General features: G+C 48.5%; 1 protein-coding gene across 1 annotated transcript; it reads right to left on the bottom strand.

Moving 5' to 3' along the window:
- Positions 1-5,387: 5,387 nt before the first annotated feature.
- On the bottom strand, positions 5,388-15,570 carry GSTZ1 (glutathione S-transferase zeta 1). The gene is made up of 9 exons (XM_082484843.1): positions 15,491-15,570; positions 11,532-11,583; positions 10,732-10,799; positions 9,792-9,872; positions 9,271-9,396; positions 8,681-8,756; positions 7,733-7,785; positions 6,416-6,465; positions 5,388-5,772 (listed from the first exon to the last, which is right to left on the bottom strand). The coding sequence occupies exons 1-9, from the start codon at positions 15,509-15,511 to the stop codon at positions 5,646-5,648; spliced, it is 654 nt and encodes a 217-aa protein (XP_082340969.1). The 5' UTR covers positions 15,512-15,570; the 3' UTR covers positions 5,388-5,645.
- Between the last annotated feature and the right edge of the window lie 47 nt (positions 15,571-15,617).

Below are 15,617 nucleotides of genomic sequence, written 5' to 3'. Positions count from 1 at the left end.
TTCAGGTACACCGCTGGGTGCATAGCCTTTTGAGGCAAAGGGGAGGGTGTGGAAAAGACTTGAATTTAAAAGTATTTATTAGCTTGCTCAGCCAACCACAGGGGCCTGGGAGAGGAAAGGAGGAGGAACAGAGCAGTATGAGGAATATGTCTGGAAGCAGCTCCAGGCTTCTGGTTGCTGTATCTTAGGCATTAACAAGCTGTCCCTGGGTAGTCCTCCTTCACAAGGAGTAACACAGGGGGATAGCACAACAGGGATATCCCTTCTGGGGATGGGTAGTCAATGGGGGGCATCCAGACCTGTCTGAAGTGGCAGCCTGTTATGCATCCAGCCAAACTCTTTGCTGGCTCCCTCTGCTAGCAACATCTCTTCTAGTACAGCAATTATTCCCCAAAGCCAACAGAAAATCTTCCTCAGGGAGCTATGTCCCTCTTGCCACCCTAGAGGGAAGGGACCTGGGGCCCTTGCTTTCCCATTTCTTCCCTCTGAGCCTTCAGCTGCCTTGTTGTCCCCAGCAGGAAAGGGAGCTGGGGGTGTCTCATCTGACTCTGCTCAGCGCCCTGTGCTTTCCCCTCCCCAGGCAGTCCCAGCCCACGGTGGTGCCATGCCATGTGCCTCAGTGACCTGGGGACAGCTGTTCTGATTGGTGGAGAAGGTGTCGATCAGCAGTCCTGCAAGGATGCACTCTGGAAGCTGGAAATTGGTGGGGACTTTAAGGCTATCAAAGGCAATGGGGGCAGTGGGACTCAAGGACAACTCATGCAGATGGGAGGGGGTACCTAGGGGTCTGTGCATAGGGAGGGGACAGCAAAGCTGTCATATCTAGCATGGTCACCAGGCTGAGCTGACAGCATAGGGTGCCATGAGAGGCTGCGGGGTTGTAGGTGGGACCCTCTAGGAGCTAAGGTCTAAGTTCTGGAAAGAGGTGGGTGAGTTTTAAGGGGTAAAAGCAAAACCATGGTTTGCAGTCTGTGTGTGATGACTGGTGGAGAAGTGTGAGATGCAATTCCAATGCCTTGCAGCTTTCTGCACCTCACCAATCCTCTCTTCCCCCTTACTATTCCCTGCCTAGTTAGTGTTCCCCTTCATTCCTTAAACAGAAATGTTTCTGTATAAGTCCCCTCTGCCCTGAATCAAAGGAGAGGAGGAGATGAAGGGAGCAAGGTCTTGAGTAAAGATTTTATGACATATTCTTTAAATCCGGAGAAATCAAGAGCACCTTTGAACTCCCACACCATCTGTCTGGTGTCGCTCCTACAGACAGTGATTTCTGGCTTCCAGTGGGTTTCCAGCTACAAAATGCCATGCCATTGTGCTTGCATGGTCACACAGCTACCTACGACCCAGACACCAAGCGTATCTACATCTTTGGGGGCATAAGAGAGGACAAAGAGTACAGCGACATCTATATTCTGGACACTATCACCTGGAAATGGCTCCCCGTAGCTGTAAGTACTGCAACTCTTCCAAGACAAAAGCACAGGAGAGGTGGCAGGTCCTGCCTGAATGTGGCAATTAATGTGCCCATATGCTTACACCAGTAGTCTTGGACCACTGTTGTTGCAGGTTGTCTGAGATGCTTAGTTGGGATTGACAGAAGTAAGAAGGCTATGTTGAAAGGCCACAAGCTTGGCAGAAACCAGGGACTGTGCCTACAATGAATGAATCAAGGTGGAAAAAATGGTTTCTGTAGAGTGCTGTGTCTGACCAAGGTTGTGGGTGGGAGGTACTGTACAAGTGGCGGGGGGAAATGGCCTCTCATTTTACGTTGTGCTGTTGAGAGCTGCACTGGATGCTGAGGTGAAGAGTCACTCTTAAATCAGGGACTGCTCTAAGCACAGCGGATCTCCGAGCTCTTTAGTTGCCTGTCACGTCCTTCAAAGGGCCTTGTCAGCAAGGCACTGCCTGTCTCTTTCCTGGCTAAGTCACAAGACGGCTTTTGTGGAATAAGCTTGTATGAGATGTTTCTGCTCTCTGTTGTCTTCAGAGAAAGCTGGGGTAGGAGGTTAACTTTTGTTCTCTCATCAGAGCATTCTGGTGGTGCAGAGTACACGAAGGATGTACTGCCTGCCTGTGTGGCAAAGATCTGGCTGGGGAGCCAATAAAGTGTAAATTGAGACTTATTGAACTCACTGTATGATGTGGGCCCCTTTCCTATGGGTTACAGAGCAAATAATGCACTTATTGTAACAAATGTATGTTGAACTTTTTCAGGCTAAAGGGAGGATACCAGTGCTAACCTATCACAGTGCAAATATCTACCGCAAGGAACTCTTTGTTTTTGGAGGCACTTTCCCCAAAAAGGCATCACTGGCAGTTGGACCCTGCAGCAATGTGCTTTATGTCTTCAATCCAGAGCATGAAATTTGGTATCAGCCTATCTCAGAAGGGGAGAAGCCTCTGCCTAGGCTTGGGTGAGAGTGCTCTTATTCCAGCCCTCCAAAATAGAGCAGGAAGCCTCTGCTCACCTTCTCTCCCAGCCCAGTGTAATTTCCTAAATATTAGATGATTGTTCTCCACCATTTGCTCCTTAAGATAGGGCTATGTTTTGAGCAGTGTGACTCCCAGTACCTCCTGTCATGAGTCCTGATGGAATTCCATCCTTGGGCTGTGGTGGCTGGGGGTAGAGGCAGGTGTAGACTGAGGTCGTGGTAGCCCAATTGCAGAAGCCAAGGCTGAAACATCAATTTTGGGAGCTCACTGAAGATACTGTTCACTTGCTTCTTCTCTGCCCAGGCATACAGCTACTCTACTGAAGAACAAGCTGCTGATTTTTGGGGGTCGGAGGAGTTCTCTCTACTACAGTGACATGCACATCCTGGATCTGGGTAAGAAAGTCTGTGCCAGGTAGATGCCTTGGGAAGGTCTGTTTGAAGGCAGGGACTGGGAAATGGGGCATGCTCGATGGGAAGGTAGCATTAACGTTATAAAAACTCCTGACTAGGCAATGGAGATGGAAAACTATGGGGTAAAAAAAAAAAAGCCTTTCTGGGGTAAGAGGGAAGGGAATGGGGAAAACCAAGAGACTGCTTTTTTGCAAGAAGCTGGGTAACAGAGAATGCAATGTTGCTGATGTGGCAGAGTATGCAAGTTTTTGTCTGGTTATGAGGCTGAGCATTTTGGACACTTCACCTGCCTTTCCCCTGGCTGTCAGGTTTCATGGAGTACACACCAGTCCCCCTCCTCGCAGGACAGCCTTCTGCACGTTGGTAAGATCCTGTTGCAGACCCAGGAGCCATCTTCTTCCTCTGTCCTTTCTCTTTGAAGCCAGGTTTAAATTATGCTTGTGGTCAGACCCACTTACATATCTCTGTCCCACTAGTCAAAATACAGTCAATGGCCCCTCTGCTGTAGGACCAGAAATTCCTGTGCTGTCCTAGTTGGTGCCTGTAGGGAGGTGGTGGTGGTGGGGTACAGACCCCTTAGTCTCCCTGGAAGTCTGCCTTTCAGGCTAGGGGAAGTTTTCTGCCATGTGCTAGTGAACTGTATTGCCTGCTGTTTGTTCTCCACCTAGAGTGCAACAGACACACAGAGAGGAAGGAACTCTTCTGCCAGGACTATGCTGGTCCTAAAAGGACACTGTCGCCCACTAGAACAATGATCTAAATCAGACCAAAGCCTACCTAGCCTGCTGTCTCACTCCATACAGCAAAACATAGGAGTTTTGATAGCTCCTTCTGAAATAATGAGGTGCTTTTCAAGCCTGATCATGGCCTGACCTGCAGAGGCAAACAAACAGCTCTTTCAGGGTTATTCAGCAAGTCAGGGCAGAAGAGAAGCAGAAGTTAACTTCCATTCTGCAGCTTAAGCCCCCACCTTCCTGCTGAAGTCTGCCTGTCCCTGCCTATTGCTGACTGAGGCAACCCCAGCAGCTTTTGCTGTAGTCACCTTTCAGCTTTTCTTTGGTTGTAGTTTTCATGCAGCTCTGGCTGTGTCGGACCAGAAGGTTTTGATCAGTGGAGGCTGCAATGCCAAGGGAGCCCTGCAGGATGCCTTTGTCTTCCACCTAGGTGAGTGACTCTCCCTCCCAGTTTCCATAGCTGAAGATGACTATTGGGCTGCAGGGTGTTTCCCTTGCACTAGGAATGGGTTTGTCAGTACTGATAGCTGCTTTTGACTTCAGATACTCTTTCATGGAGCACAGTGATCCACCATGACCTTTGCTCTGTCCCCCGAGCTGGCCACACACTGCTTGACCTGACTCCTGCCCACCTGATGGATGAGGACAAGGAGAACAAAGAGGAGCATAACCTGCACACGGTGTTGGTCTTTGGGGGATCCAACTGTGCTGGGACCTTTTACAACAGCACAGTCAAGATCCAGCTGGACCTAGGATAATGCACAATGAATGAGCCTGGAACAGCAAGGGCTCTTCACCAGCCTGAATACAGACATGCATAGCAATAAAGGAGTCCAAGCAATGTGGCAGTTCAAGTATCTATATGTAGGTGAATGCTACCTTGGCACAAGAGATGACGGGCTTGTAAAGCCTTTCTGAAGGCCGTGGGTATTGCCCTCTTAGGGGAGCTGACATTTAGGATCAGACTGGTGGAAATTCCCTCCCATATCCCTGGCTTGGGTGCCAAAACCTTCACTGGGATCTGAGCTGAGCCTGCACAGGAACACACTCACAGGCTTCTGGGTTTCCCTTCTTGCCCTACAGGTTTCTGGGCTGGAATTCCTGGGGTGCTTTCAGCTCCAAAGGTGACTTGGGTGTTGGGTTTCATTTGGGATGACTGGAATGGGATTTACTCCTGATACTTGGAAGGTCCTCACAGTGCAAGGTGTACAGGTGTGATTCTGGTTTGGAGAGAATCTGGGGTGGGATTCCCTTGGGAAACAGTCTGCAGATGAGGAGTAGGAAAACACTTAGAGCGGTGTCTGAGGATGGGAAAAGGAAGAGAACACCATTGTTTTCAGCAGATAGGAGTGAGCTAGTTGTGTCTTGCTGACTATGGCACAACCACCTGCTCTAGACAGACCTTTATTATAAATTCTGCAAGATTGCTGCCAGACATAAAATCAGCTGTCCTGGGTAGTAATTCTCTTGTCATTGCAAGGGGAGGCAGAGTTGCTGACTGTTGGCTCTTGCAAGACCCATTGGGGCCCAACAAGGGTTGGGATTAAGCTGTCTTCTGTCAGAGACTACCTCTTATGATTTATATCCATCGCACTGATAATTATGCCATAGCCCTGAGGCAGATGCAAGGACACGCAGGCCTGCTAGGTCAGTAGTGCACTGTGTACACTGGTTCCCTGATGCTCTTTCTGTAGCTGGTAGAAAGAAGCCGCCACTGTGAGGAGTCCAGAACTGGCTCAATGCCTCACAGTTGTTTATGGCCACATTGCCTGACCCAAAGCCATAAAAAGGGGACTTCTGGTAATTATGGATGCTTCTGCTTTAATCTGCTTCGTGGAGATACATCAGATAGAAAAGAACATAGTCAGAAGTAGCTGCAAGCTTTCCAGCACAGGCATAGCTCCTGTAAGTCATCCAGGCTACCAGGTCCTCTGTCCTTCTTCCCATCCAGATGAAAGTGAGAAAATAGCACTAGGACTTCCTGCTGGCACTGAAGTCCTACTCAAGCTGCAGCTGTTGTCCTCTCTGACACTCCAACTTACTTGATTTAATGAGTAGATGGGCTTCAAGCTCGCAGCTCTGCAGGAGTATCTGGCTGCCGGGATGGATGGCTTACTTTGAATGCCTCTAACTCCAGGAGAGCTTTGTTTATTCTGGTTATTATGGGATATGGACCCATGTCCACTTTGAATCTGTAAAAGGAAAAGAATTTGTGAGTACTCGAGTCAGACGGCCAGTGCAGTAGTGAGCGGAAGAGTAGAGCCATGTGTTGTGCCTGCCCAGTCTGGAAAAATCTCACAGGCTGGGGTACTTTTGCATTAAGAGAAAAGGTTCATCCTTCTAGGTTTAAAAACAAATGCTAAAGAAAAAGTTAGTTAGCTCTTCCATCTTCACTAGGCTTTTACATAGTGTGCAGCACAGAGTAAGAAGGCACTATGCTTTTCCTGGGAATCATGCAGCTACTACTTGCATAGGCTTAAGGCTTTCAACAAATATAGTCAGATTAATCTTTTCCTCCCGTTTGCAGTGTAAATACAGGGCAAGCGAGGAGACAGGATGTGGAGTGTGGGCAACTGTAGCTTTTCTAAGGACATAGATCAGGTTTCGTTTGGGGGCCTCTGAGAAGAGAGCCCAGCTCCTTATTTCCAAGAACTTCCAAAAGAGAGAGTACTTATGACATAGGAAAATTCATGCAGAGAAAAATCCATAACTGAATAGGGCAGTCAGGGGGGATGCTTTCCTAACGGGCACAAGGACCAGCAGAAGGTATGGTCTGACAGCCCAGCACAAGGACTAGGTGCCCTTTAAGAGCACCTTGAGTTTAGCCTTAATTACCTTTCAGCATTGAAAACTTGAGGCACCAAGCAGAGATCAGCCATGGAAACCTGCAAATGTAGCATAGAAAAAGGGGTCAGAGTAACTCAGAGCTTCACTGTGGTGGCAGGCTTTGACAGCAGGGTAGAAATTATTTTACCAGCTGGTACAGAGGAGTTGTCACAACGATCCCGTTCTTTAATCTAGCATAAGTAATACAACAACAGTATAAAGAAAGGAACTCCATAGGAGTCACTAGTAGAAGCAGCCATCAGCCTTCAGAGAGCTTCATGTTTACCAGCGGATCATCGTGACCTCAAGGACACGGTGCTTCTATGGCAACTGCCTCTGAGCAAACAAGTGTGCTGGCAAGCTGCAGAGGGAGGCGATGGAGGGAGGGGGGAGTTTGCATGGCTGGGAAAAGATGAGTAAATTTTGTTTGTTTGCATTGCATTGCTCCTGCCAATGTCAAGACCTGATATGCCATAGGGCCTTTGCACACAGGCTCAGGGACTTGCAATCTGAAAAGAAGACACAAGGACAATACAGCTAGCTGCCTATCGCCACAGAGGCAGCTGCCCCTACCCACTCCACCAGGTCACAAAGCTCTGGGTGCCCTTTAGAGCACACATTATTCTCCAGCATCTTGTAACTAGCCTTTGACCACTGATGGCTCCAGTTCCATAAGGCTCCTTCTGCTAGACAATCCTCTGCATCACAGAATATTGCAGGAGCCTTCCTTTTTGCCAGGCTTTTATAGGGAAGATCCGATTGCCCGCCAAACAGGACTACTAAACGGAAGAGGCTTGAGTGGCCTCTAGCTTAGTAAGGGTCAGAACAGCTTGTGTATGAGCTCTCTGAAATGTGTCCACGTTAACATTGGACAAACAGAGCCAAAAAATACAATACAACCTGGTTAACAGTTCCACAGAACAGAGCTAAGAACTGAACCTGTGTTTCTTGAGTCAAGCATTGTCACTATGACAGGACACTTTGAACTCCAAACCTCTTAAAGATGAAATATGTATCCATGATGAAAAGATGAAATCTGCTTTGACACCCTCTAGTAGCAGCCAGATCCTAGATACAGCTGCAGAATCTGGCCATCAGCAGGTTATAGGCAGGGACAAGTAAATATCTCCATAACTATTTGCAAGTCAGTAATGGCCTAGGTAGGACCCAAGCAGCTTTTTTTCTTATGGTGAAGGCACCACATGTAATTCCTGGCACAGGATGGGGTTGTGCTGTGTCTCAACAACTAATTTCCTTACCTATTTTATGGCATATACTAGAAGTTTCAGTTTTCTGATGGTGCACAACACTATTTCAGATACTTACCTCATCCCCCACGCAGTATTGCCCAGCAGTGTGCTGCAGAATCTGCTCCAGCGCTGCCAAGAGAGGTGGTACACAGGAGTGAGGCATTGGAAACTCATTTGAAAGGGACATCAAAGACCTTTTAGACTGGGAATTAGGAACAAGGTCATTTTGACCCTGAGCTAAGTATGAAAAAGGAGCAATTTGGAACAGAACCTAGAAGGAACAGAAATCTTACAACTGCATAGTTATGGGAGTCTTTAGTGTCCTTCAGCTTTTTGGGACCCAGGGTGATTTCAGCTGTTTCAGGCAATGCACCTGAAATACCAAGAGGACAATGTAGAGATATGTGAGTGAGGAGGGGAAAAATGCAAAGGTCTGATCAGTTTGTGTCTGTCCAGAAGTGAAGATGGGCCTGCTGTTCCAGCACATGGGGCAAAGGGTTCTGAGGAAACAAAAAGCACCCTGTTTTTCCCAGGCAGGTAAAGAAATATTCTGCTACTTGCTAGATCCTATGGGAGTTTGCCATCTATCTTTATCTGCCAGATAGATATCTGCCAGATATCTTTTGTCTGGTTACAAAAGCATATAAACACAGATTGATAGAACTTTAAAGCAAAAGGCACTAGTTTGGGAGCAGTTTGGTGGAAAGCAAAAGTGCTGTCAGCCCTCATGCTTCAGGATGAATCAACTGCTGTGGTGTACAGGATGGCCCCAGGCTTCCCTTCTTCCATGTGCAGTAGTGGAAGTGCTCTGTGGACAGCATCTTTCCTTGAGACCCTGGAGACTGACTAGTCCTGGACAAGGGACTCTGGGCAGGAAGAGCACTGTCCCTGCCTGCAGGGCAGGACCCCAGCACGCCAGCCTAGGGAGATCTGTTGCTGTGCTTGAAGAGGAAAGTAGGACCCCAGCGGTACAGCATTTTGAAAGGTCAGTTGACGTGCTGATCCTTTTGGATGTGGGACGCACCTTGAAAGCCAGATGCGATGCAGTTCTGAGCCCATTCCGTTTTTTTTTCCCCCATTTGTTTCAGGACGCTCAGGTTCTGTGAAGGCACACAATCTCCAGGTTAGATTCACCACTGCTGGCTGGATCTTGCCCACTGCCTCATCCAGTGGAGGAGAAGGGAGATGAGGAGTCTAAACCCTCAGCCTGAATTCAGCCAGCTGGGTCAGCCCTGACCTCACCCTCACCGAATCACGTGCCCTGCTGTATCTCTCTCTTGGGACTGTCCCTCTGTAACAGCTGCCAGAGTACCCCTTTGCCCTTGCCCCCTGGGTTCCTAAAACATCCTAGACCCAGCAGTGAAACCGTATGGGTTCAGCTGTTTCTGGAAAATCTTGGGGTGCTATAGGATTTTCTTTGTAGGAAATACTGTATTGTTGTCATTGGCAGATGAGGCAGAGGCTAAGCAGAGATTTCATCTGCTAACATGGAGTCGTAAGGTCTGCCACTCTCTTGGCTGGCAGCAGTTTTAAAGAGACCGAGCTTTTCAGAGATACAGACTCCTGGAAACCCATCCTGGTTTTCTCATTTGTATGGATATGACGAGGCAATACCTGGAGTGGCTGAATGCCAGAGACAATGTGATCGGCGATCATTCTGACTTGGGCTCTCTTCTTTGGATCTTGGGGCAGGATCCTGGGGTTAGGACGGGTGTCTTCTAGGTAATGAATTATAGCTAGCTGTAATGAACAAAGAAGTAAGGGGGGGTTATTGGAGAACCAAGGAAAAGTTCACATCCTGAACACCTGGGAAAGGGGAGCTGATCCAACAGCTTTTGAATAAAGTTTGTTACCAATCCAAGCAACAGAATATCCTATTTGATGTCTGTTTGTGATGTTGTTGTCATTTAGCCCAGCTGCAATTTCAGGCAAACCCTAGCACAGCCTTCTAAGTCAGACTACAAACTGTTCAATGAAAGGTGGAGTTACAACACAAAACTGAATTGAGCTTAAATCCTTGACAGCGGTTTCCCAGCAGAGACTATGGGCTATTTCTGCCCCCAAGTGGGATTGTTTATCACAAATGCCACCTCTTTTCCAATGCATGGATGAGAGCTCTGGGGGAGAAGACTCACCGACTGAGAAAGGGTGATGCCATCAATTTTCAAGGCTGGGACTTGCTGCATTGGATTCATTGCCTTGAATTCAGCAGAGAACTGTGGAAACAAACCTGAGATTACTGCAACAATAAATACTTCTTCCTTGTTTCCTTCCCCCAGAAGCTAGTTACCAAAGGGGTTTTTTTTGGTTTTTTGTTTGTTTGGTTTTTTTTTTTACTTGGCTCTTCCCTCTACCTCAGTACTAATATTTGCATTAAGTTATGCTGTACTATTAGCCTACAGCAAGCTCTCACTGGGGCTCAGGGATCACTGCATCCAGGGCCAAACTGCTTTACCTCTTGATAAACTGTCAATACAAAGCCCAGGATGGGTGGTACTGCAGCAGTGTCGCTATTACTCTTCCAGTTCTCCAAGTCTATCTTAGCCCATACTGGCACATCGAGCTGGTGGTACTACTAGGTGCACAACTCCCTGCTATAGCCCCCTGGATAAGTTCTCAGTGAAGACTTCTTCTGGCAACCCACCTCTTCCTTTGGCAGGCCCTTTGCAGACCCTTGCTATATCATTTAGCATCTTTTGAACACACATCCCCTGCCACATGCACTTTCTAGTGCTAATTGAATGAGGTCAAGTTTGTGTTTAAATTGCAGTGCAGCTTTTATGAAGTCTGTGTGCCAGATATGTTCAGTTATATCATGCTAAGCAGGAGCAAAAGATCTTCGGCCTTATGAAATTCAGTCACAGATGTTTAAGAGAGGAGAAAACCTTTAGTGTCCTGTGGTCATCTCCCTGTCTTGCATGCCAGGGAATAATGGCTGAAAGCAACTATTAATTACAGAGGAGTGGTGAGGAATTAAGTGACTTTGCCTGTCAACTTTCTAGTGCTAATCCCAGTTCTCCTAATGATCCCCAAGTTCATTACCCCTGGAGAGAGCAACGATGGCTGTATCCTTACCTGCTGCCCCCCATCCTTCAGGAGGTTCACTGGCACCACGTCATAGGAAATCCCTTTCAGCGCCAGTGCTAGGGAGAGCAGAGTGTACAGCTTCAGACAGGAACACTGAGACCAGTTTCATTGGTAATGGGCTCAGGGAAATGTTACCATCTCCATTTGAAAAAAAAAGAATGGCTTTAAAACCAAAAAAGACCCTATCCCTCAAGAAAAGCATCCAGAGTTCACCAAGAAGATAGTGCTCTGGAAAATGAAAGATCAAAGCACTAAAGATCTGTCCTGGCAAAAACACTGCATTATTCAAAATAAGCTTTGCCACTCTTTGCAGTGCAGCCCTGACTGCTGGGGCTTATACAGGGCAGGGGGACCTGGGGTCACCTGCAAATACTTGCTTAAGACTGTCTCAGTCCAAGCAGGGACCATTCCCAGCCCTGCTTTGCTCTCAAGACCTGGGCAGACCAGAGTCTGAGGCAGTATCAGTGTGAAAATAGAGTGTAGGGCCCTTCTAGATAATGTGGAAGAAAGAGCCATCTGCATCATGTTAGCTTTATAAAAGGAGTATTTCCCTCCAACTAACTGCAGGCTGAGTGAAGCCCTTCTGGCTGTTTGCTCCCTTTGACCTGCTCCAGGTAGGCTGTGGTGTTCCCTCCTTCCCACTCCAGAGGAGAGGGAAATGCCTCACTGTTCCAGGATCATGTTTGCAGATCTCTCTCTTAATAAGTGACTAATTAATTGGGTTAGTGAAGGGGAGGATACCGCAAAAACACCAAGATAATAAAACAGAGATCAACACTGGATCTTACCGATTCTCACTCTCCAGGAGCAGGAACTTCGGAAATAGCTATAAAGTATCGGCTGAGAAGAGAAAGAGAGATAAAGTGGTTATATGGTGGGAACACCAGAGTACTATAAGGAGAACAATGCATGAACAGAAGGCATTTCAGGAAACGTAAGACAGGGCAGAGCGAGGTTTGGGGGACAGAGGGCTCCTTTCTGAAAGTGACTGTTGCTGTTTTGGGCATACAGGTAGCGTCAGTCTTTCATGCTGCCCTCTGAATATTTAGTTGCAGCTCATGTTTCCAGCAATGCACAAATGACCTTAAAATTATCCTCTAGAAAGCTTCCCTCTTTGTCCCTATTGGATGTTGCTAACTTTTATCCCATCTTGGACTTTTTAAGCAAATTCCCCACTGATTATGTCAAGCACCTGCACTGGCTATTTGTGTGGCATGAAATGGCTTTTCCGGCCATGCAGGGCTGTGCCAGGTCTCTCCAAATGAGAAGAGCTACTGCTGTTCCAGGTGAATGCTGAGAGGACAGACAGCTCATCTCTACCTGAACTCCAGCACTGAGGCAGCTTTCACGGACCCTTCCACCCTGTCCAAGTTCTCACCTTTTCAGATGCCATGGTCAGTGTGTGCAATCTACTGCAGGAAATAAAAACAACCTCTTCGCTTTCCCTTTTAACTCAGTTGGGATGAGGGAAGGCTACTCTCCTAAAGTCAATAAGAAAAGGACTATGCCCCCAAATCTGTGCCCAGGGCATGAAAATCAGCCAGTCAGATGCAATCCTGAGCAACCGCAGTCCTGTGCTGTGCTGCAGCCCCAGCCCTGATATCGGAACCATTAACCAGCTTTGAGGTTGGAAGCACATTTAGGAACCATCCTTATTTCCCTAGGGTTTTTTTTTGTCCAGAAATAAATAACTAGAGAGCCTGTCAGGCTCTCAGCAGTTGCTGATGCAGAAAGATAGCCCTGGGGAACAAAACAAGGAAACTGAAGCCACGTGCAGAACTTCTGTTTCACTAGGGAAGAGGGCCAGCTCCCTGAAGAGGGGCTGCCTTTGCGGGGAGGTCCCTCAGGGTACCCCATAGCCCTCCTCCCATCAGTACCAGCCAGTGCAGAGGGTTTTCTACGTTTCTATGTGGCTACTCTGCTCCCAGGCCAACTTTGTGCAAAATATGAAACTCACTTTTTTGTATGTTATGGTCTTTTCTTTCCACACAGGAAATTGGTACTCATGCATGTCTTTAAATAAACCCATAATCATGTCTCTCCTTTCTTCCATAGATCCCATGGCATGCCAGGGATCTCTCTGTGTCTCCACCCTCCCAAAATGCATAGAAATTACACCAGAGACTGACAGCAAGACAGAAAAAGGCAGAGATTTGCTCACTGACACACGATCTGTCATCAGGAAATCAGAGAAACCCCGAGGATCTCTGTGCTCCAGTTCTACTTGTAAACTCAATGCTTCTCTTACTTTATTTCTTACTGTAAATGAGGCATACATTTGATTAAATTACTCTAGTCAGAATTTACTGGAGAAATGGTTTCTAAATGAGGAGGGGAGTGATGGCAGTATTGGCAACACTTTTGTGGACAAAGTATTTACTGATTTTCTTAAATTCTCTGCCCTCTGGAATGAGGGCATTAGAAATCTCAGCTATGCTTTTTTTTTTTTCAAATATCTAGCCTGCTGGGTTGCAGGGAAAGAAACAGAAACTATGACTTCAAAAGGGAAACATACCGCATTCATGACATACTGTTTTTACTTGTTTTTCTCAGGGACCTTGCTCATGATTTTTTGGCTCAGAAATTCATGTCCTTTGCCACATCTGTTTTGGACTCTGGCCTCTCAGCTGGCAGTGACATTTCTCCTGATCCTCTACAGTTTTTTGTTGTTTTTGCAGCCTGCACTATCATTTGTAATAAATTGTGCTAAACTAATTGTTTCGCTCTGTAATTTCAAGCCCCCTGGGGATTTTACCAAAAGGAGCATGGAAAACAACCCATCCCTCAGCTGGGAACTGTGTCTCCAGAGGCTGGGGCCTGGAGCGATCTCTTAAGTTCATGCTGTTCTGCTCCCAGCGGCAGGGAAGATCACAGGCAAAACAACCAGCTAAGTAAAGACCAGAGACAGCAGGGATGTTTTGTCCTCAGTGGACAGATCCCAGAATGACATTGTATCTAGTCTTCCTCAAACTAGGCGATGAGCATGGGCCAGGGGAGTAAGCAGAGAAGAACTGCCTCCATTTACAGCCCTGCAGGGTACAATCCCCATAAGCTGCAGGTTGGACTGGCTGGAACAGGGAGGATAGCAGGGGGACATTTGCTTCGTGTCTAGTGAGATTTCAGGTTTGGTTCTGTTTTTATTTCCACCATCAGTGGTGCAGTGAGGAAAGTTTGGGCTTAAATCCTAATCTAGTGTAAAAATCTGGGTAATGCAGTTCACTGTTCAGGAAGATGGGAAAAACACCCCCAACTTGGTGTGTTGAGCCCTGAGGTTTCCAAGCCTGTCTGGCTTCAGTGTGGTCTCCTCTGGAGACCACCTCCTTCCAGGCTATATTTGGGACACACTTATAATCACAGAATCATAGCACGGTTTAGATTGGAAGGGACCTTGAAGATCATCTAGTTCCAACCTCCCTGCCATGGGCACGGACATCTCCCACTAGACCAGGTTGCTCAAAGCCCCATCCAGCCTGGCCTTAAACACCTCCAGGGATGGAGCTTCCACAACTTCTCTGGGCAACCTGTTCCAGTGCCTTATCACCCTCAGAGTGAAAAGTTTCTTCCTAATATCTAATCTAAATCTACCCTCTTCCAGTTTGAAGCCAATCCCCCTTGTGCTATCACTACATGCCCTTGTAAAATATCCCTCTCCAGCTTTCTTGTATGCGCCCTTCAGATACTGGAAAGCTGCTATAAGGTCTCCCCAGAGTCTTCTCCAGGCTGAACAACCCCAACTCTCTCAGCCTGTCTTCATAGAAGAAGGTGCTCCAACCCTCTAATCATCTTCATGGCCCTCCTCTGGACTCACTCCAACAGGTCCATGTCCTTCTTATGTTGAGGGCCCAGAGCTGGGTGCAATATTCCAGGTGGGGTCTCACAAGAGCTGAGTAGAGGGGCAGAATCACCTCCCTTGACCTGCTGGCCATGCTTCTTTTGATGCAGCCCAGGACAGGGATACATGCACTTGTAAAAAGACCCTCGCTAGCTTTCCTGTAGGCCCCCTTTAGGTACTGGAAGGCCACTATAAGGTCTCTCCAGAGCCTTCTCTCCTCCAGGCTGAACAACCCCACCTCTCTCAGCCTGTCCTCATAGCAGAGGTGCTCCAGCCCTCTTGGAAAGGCAAAGTCTTTTCACCGCTTTCCTGGGACCCATCACCCCAAGCAGCCTGCGCAGGCGGACTGATGGGGAGCAGCCGCCCACTTGGGACACGAGAGAGAAACCCGCTCCTTGGAGGCCTGCACAGGGGAAACCTCCGTGTCTGAAAGGCACCACTCGTACTCTGCTGCATGAAACGTAGAGGTAAAAGCAGGAGCAGGTTTGCTCCTGAACGCTCAGTACCCTGCAGCAGGCATCGGCGTTGGCAGCTCACGCAGATAAACTATCTTGAGTAAACACCACCACTGCTTTGAAGGGCATTAGTTTTATTCAGCGAGGGGGCCAGTTCCTCGCTCTCCACCGAGAGGGCGACATGGGCGCAGGACGAGGCGGCAGCAATCTCGGCCTTTCCGGGGGGACCGGGGCACAGCCGCTGATTGAGGCCGCGATCCCAGTCAGCTGCCGAGGCGGGCGGCGGGGCCAAACACGGCGAGGCCTGCGCCGGCCGAGGGCGGAGAGCCACCGCCACAAGACACCCCTCCCCCCCCGCCCCGCTCCGCTCTCTCCATCTCGGGCGCCGCCATCGCCCCCCGCTCCCCTCCCGCCCGGCGGGGACGCTTCGTAGGGAAAGCGGGGAGGCAGTCCCGCGTACCTTGGCCGCGGCAGAACTCATCCCGCGCCGCGACCCTCCGCGGGGGCTGTGATGTCAGCCCTGTCCCGCCCAGGGACCGCCGCCGGCCGCAGGGCCGGCCCCTTACCGCCCCTCGGGGCCGGGCTGT

Source organism: Vanellus vanellus (assembly GCF_965231255.1).
Source record: "Vanellus vanellus genome assembly, chromosome: 6".
NCBI lineage: Eukaryota > Metazoa > Chordata > Aves > Charadriiformes > Charadriidae > Vanellus > Vanellus vanellus.
Note: the sequence above shows the minus strand (reverse complement) of the source record. Positions and strands in the feature narration are given on the sequence as shown.